This window comes from Gymnoscopelus braueri, assembly GCF_963280865.1.
Source record: "Gymnoscopelus braueri genome assembly, chromosome: 13".
NCBI lineage: Eukaryota > Metazoa > Chordata > Actinopteri > Myctophiformes > Myctophidae > Gymnoscopelus > Gymnoscopelus braueri.
Window position 1 is genome coordinate 2,161,652 of NC_137615.1, and position 5,000 is coordinate 2,166,651.

General features: G+C 46.4%; 1 protein-coding gene across 1 annotated transcript in view; it reads left to right on the top strand.

Annotated features, from left to right (window-relative positions):
* The first annotated feature begins 3,299 nt into the window (after positions 1-3,299).
* The window catches only part of LOC308098977 (uncharacterized protein), a 10,662-nt gene continuing 8,961 nt past the window's right edge, over positions 3,300-5,000 (top strand). The window contains exon 1 of the mRNA XM_080447467.1: positions 3,300-3,944. Within this exon, the coding sequence (XP_080303593.1) occupies positions 3,521-3,944 (424 nt within the window). The 5' untranslated portion in view covers positions 3,300-3,520. The remainder of the gene's footprint in view (positions 3,945-5,000) is intronic.

Genomic DNA, 5,000 nt, shown 5'->3' on the forward strand with positions numbered 1-5,000 from the left:
GTATTATAATAATAATAAGAGGACTCGATGTCACACCAACATCAAAACAAACAAATACATGTGTGTGTGTGTGTGTGTGTGTGTGTGTTGTGTGTGTGTGTGTGTGTGTGTGTGTGTGTGTGTGTGTGTGTGTGTGTGTGTGTGTGTGTGTGTGTGTGTGTGTGTGTGGTGTGTGTGTGCGTCTGGACTGGAGCCCCCACGAGCGTGCATGTCATGTTCTGCACGCATGACATGGGACACGGAATTTGTCTGTCTGTCCATTCACTCTAACAGCCACGCGCGCGCGCACACACACACACACACACACACACACACACACACACACACACACACACACACACACACACACACACACACACACACACACACACACACACACACACACACGTGTCTCCATGTGTGGTCTCTGTGTCTCCTCTATATTCCACAAGTAAGACGCGCGAAACGCAAAAAAGAAAAAAAAGAATGAAAAAAAATATTTAAAAAAAAGTAACCAATATTTTTTTTTTTTTTTTTTTTTTTTAAATCTGCGTTAAAATGAGCATCTTAGAAAAATACAAATTCCCCAAAAAAAACTTGGAATGTTTTTGAACAATTCAACAAAGTGTTTGAAGTGCCTGTTTCACCCACTTCCGGGGGGCGGAGCCAAAATCCGAGCCCGATGTATTTGTTCGTAGACCCCACTTAGGGGGGGTAGAAAAAGTTTGGGAGCGATTCGGGCACTTTTCATTTAACATGGGGTTTCAATGGGGAGTTGTTTAGGAGCCTTCTCCGGGGCGGTGGGCTTCCGGGGGAAGGGCGGGGCTTAAACGCAACCTTGACAGGGTGTGTTCAGTTTTCAAAGACCTTTCATTTGATGTATGGTACGTCTAAATTGGACATTTACTTATCTCAGAGGAGCTGCACACAGGCAGTGCACACAGAGACACAGAGACACAGACAGAGACACAGTGCACACAGAGACACAGTGCACACAGAGACACAGTGCACACAGAGACACAGAGACACAGAGACACAACCCAAGCAGGGTTACATAGTAAGCTCCACTTGGTCGGAGGCGCGGCTTCGCCGCGCCTCCCTCCCCGCGTTCGCAATAAAAGAATCCAAAACAGCATCTCTGCCTCCGGTCTGGACTGTCTTTATGGATGACACACACTATTGGCAAAGCGACGTAAGATCAATATCACAATCAAATGCTTCGTTCCCCGCATGTTCACGCGCGTGCGTGTATGGTACAACCCCCCCCCTCCCTTCATTCCCAGACAGCGGTGAAGCGTCCATTTGTAAAACTCAGCCTTTTCTCTCTCTCTCTCTCTCATCTCTCTCTCTCTTCTTCTGCCAGCCACTCAACAAACACGCACCGTGTGTGATTACTCGACAACTTTGTGCCTTATTGGTTATTGATCTGTGTCACGCCGCTGTTCTGTCGAACATGGTTTTACACACCGGACCGGACAGAGCCGAGCAGAGCTGTCTGAATAATTAAAGCCAGAGGAGAAATATCACTTTGAACTTTAGCTCCTCTCCAGTCCTTAAGGCTGGATGGCTTGGCTTGGCTGGCTGCGTGCGTGCGTGCGTGCGTGCGTGGCCCGCACAAAACAAAACACGCGGTGTAGGCTGTTTTTTTATTCCTGAATCTAAACTTTGATGTCAGCATGACTCCACAGGAACACAGTCAGGCGTTAATGTATCCTTTTGTAATTCTGAGAGAGGTATAATATAAACACATGGACCTTATTACTCATTTGTAATTCTATTACATAATAACAGTTGTGAGCTTTGTAGATCAAATTAGCTAGGTATAAAATAGGGCTGAAGTGGTTAATGTATGTTTTGTAATAACAATAAAAATTTACAAAGTAAACTAGTAACTAGTTTTCAAATAATTGTAGTGGAGTAAAAGTACAATATTTGCCTCTGAGATGTAGTGGAGTAGAAGTAAAAGTACTGAAAGCTTGAAATACTCCAGTAAAGCAAAAGTACCCTCAAAATTGTACTTAAGTACAGTACATGAGTAAATGTACTTATTTACTTTTGGTGGGAATGGTAACAGGCTTTTTAAAAGCGGAACCATAAAAGGTCAGCTTTTATAGTTCTGCTTCACTTATAGAGTGATAATGCTAAAGGTTTATCTGTCACTAAACATGCTTCCAGGTACAAACAGTGTGTGAGGTCTACAACATACTGAAACATGCAGTAACATGATAACAATAATAAAAAAAACAGGATAAAACAATAAGAAGAATCTTTATAGTAACATCAAAGTAACACTAAAGGAGATTAAAACAGTATATATACATGTGCATATAAGCCATACCATATGCACACAATGTTTATTATAACAGCAGCACCATAAACATAACATCTGTGCAAGATATCCTCTGTATCTAAACCCTTTAAGCAGTGGTGTAATGTACTCAAGTACTGCATGTATTTAAGTACAATTTTCAGGTACTTTTACTTTAGTGGAGTATTTCCAGTTTTCAGTATACTTTTACTTCTACTCCACAGCATCTCAGAGGCAAATATTGTACTTTTACTCCACTACAATTATTTGAAAACTTTAGTTACTAGTTACTTTGCAGATATAAATTATTACATTATAAAACATATATTAACCACTTTAGCCCCATTTTATAGGCTATTTGAAAATAGCTGATCTGCAAGCTCACAAACGGTCACGGGATGCAACACATTGTGAGCTTGTAGAGCTGCTATTTTCAAACATTTTAGTACTTTTACTTTTGGTACTTTAAGTATATCTTGATGTCAATACTTTTGTACTTTTACTCAAGCACATTTTGAACACAGGCCTTTTACAGAGTATTTTTTATAGTGTGGTATTGTACTTCTACTAAAATATCTGAGTACTTTTCCCACACCACTGCCTTTAAGACACAGAGGAATCTATAACTCAAAGCCAACAAAGACTATTCGCTACAGAGGGGATATTTAAGGTTTAAATGTGTTCTGTAGTAACAATACATGTGGATGATATTATTATGATTCATATTCATCCAGTAGGGTGAACGGAGGCCCGGCGGGCCGCCGGTCACTGGGTTGTTGAGTGTCCGTCCTGCAGGCCGCTGGGTCCGGGGCGGGCCGGCCGGGAAGCCCCCCGACGGCTATTGGACCTCCTGACATCACATGGACCCTCCTGTCACGTGGACCCCGAGGAGGAGAAGACGGAGAGGGGAGGGGGGAGACGACGGAGGAAGGCAGGGGAGGGAGGAGGGGGGGGGGGGGTTGATTTTTTTTTGGCGTAAATCTACACTGTAATACCGTCGCCAATAATTCACAGTACCTCGTAAAAAGTCGACAGTAAAACCACCCGGGCCTTTAAATCAAACCTGCGCCCGAATTATGAGTTCTCTGTACTTCGCCAACGCGCTGTTTTCCAATACCAACAAACTGCGGCGGCGGCGGCGACGTTCCAGAGCGGCTTATTCCCGGACCGGGACACGTCCTCCTCCTCCGCCTCGTCCTGCGCGCTGCTCGCCGCTTCCAGCGCCTCGCCTCGATGGCTCCTCCGGCAGCTGCCTCCGCGCCTCCTCCTCCTCCAGCTCCGCTGCTGTCTGCTCCTGGAAGAGCCTCCTCCTCCGCTGTCGGGCTGTCGTCGTTCCTCTCTTCTCCCTGCTCCTCCTCGCCCTCTCCTCCTCCGTCGTCCTCCTCCACCTCGTCCGGTGCTCCTCTGTCGGGACAGTACGGAGGAGGGGGCGGCGGTGCGCGGTGCGTCAGCCCCGCGGGACTTGTTTACCCGGGGCCGGCCGGGGCGGTGGCTCCGTACGGGCTGCACGGAGCCTCGTTCCACGGAGCCTCCTACCACCATCACCCCGCTCTGCCTCCGCTGTTCGCCGGAGCCTCCAGACACTCAGAGCCCGACAAACAGCAGCAACTACCGCTGGAGGAGAGTCTGAGGATTTACCCCTGGATGAGGAGTTCAGGTGAGACTATACTACACTGTGTGTGTGTGTGTGTGTGTGTGTGTGTGTGTGTGTGTGTGTGTGTGTGTGTGTGTGTGTGTGTGTGTGTGTGTGTGTGTGTGTGTGTGTGTGTGTGTGTGTGTGAAGTCTCTGTCTGTCTGTCTGTCTGTCTGTCTGTCTGTCTGTCTGTCTGTCTGTCTGTCTGTCTGTCTGTCTGTCTGTCTGTCTGTCTGTCTGTCTGTGTGTGTGTGTGTGTGTGTGTGTGTGTGTGTGTGTGTGTGTGTGTGTGTGTGTGTGTGTGTGTGTGTGTGTGTGTGTGTGTGTGTGTGTGTGTGTTCTATAATAACAGTGTAGAGGTGGGTTGTGTATTTATTAGATCCAGGTGTTAATTAACGTTAAACGGTCTTTAAACTGTTGGCTCTCGTTGCGCGGCGGCGGTAGCCGGTAGCTGAACTATGTCTGTCTACTTTTACTACCTCTCTCTCTCTCTCTCTCTCTCTCTCTCACTCTCTCTCTCTCTCTCTCTCCTCTCTCTCTCTCTCTCTCTCATCTCTCTCGGCATCTCTTTTATGAGTCCACGGCCTCCATAAAACACATAATTTAGGACGTGGTGAATATTCATTAGGCAGTCAGAGGTAGTATTGTGCTTGAAAAGGACAGAGCGATGGGAAAAGGAGAGTCAGAGCTGCTCTTGGTCTGGTGGGTTTGTAGCAGATCTGCTGTATTGTTGTCGTCCTGCAACGCAGCCATGTTGTTTAATGGTCGGTTCAGGGTTGAAACAAGTGCAGCTGCACTTGACGACATGATTAATTTATTTCCATCTATACGGCCCTCTATCTGCAAGGCCCTGTGAAACACTATTGTACTATTGTACTGTCTCTCTCTCACACACACACACACACACACACACACACACACACACACACACACACACACACACACACACACACACACACACACACACACCACACACACACACACACACACACACACACACACACACACACACACACACACAGCCCCCCTACTACTATACTATAAAACAGATAAATTACGAGTGGAGTTTGATCTTTGACG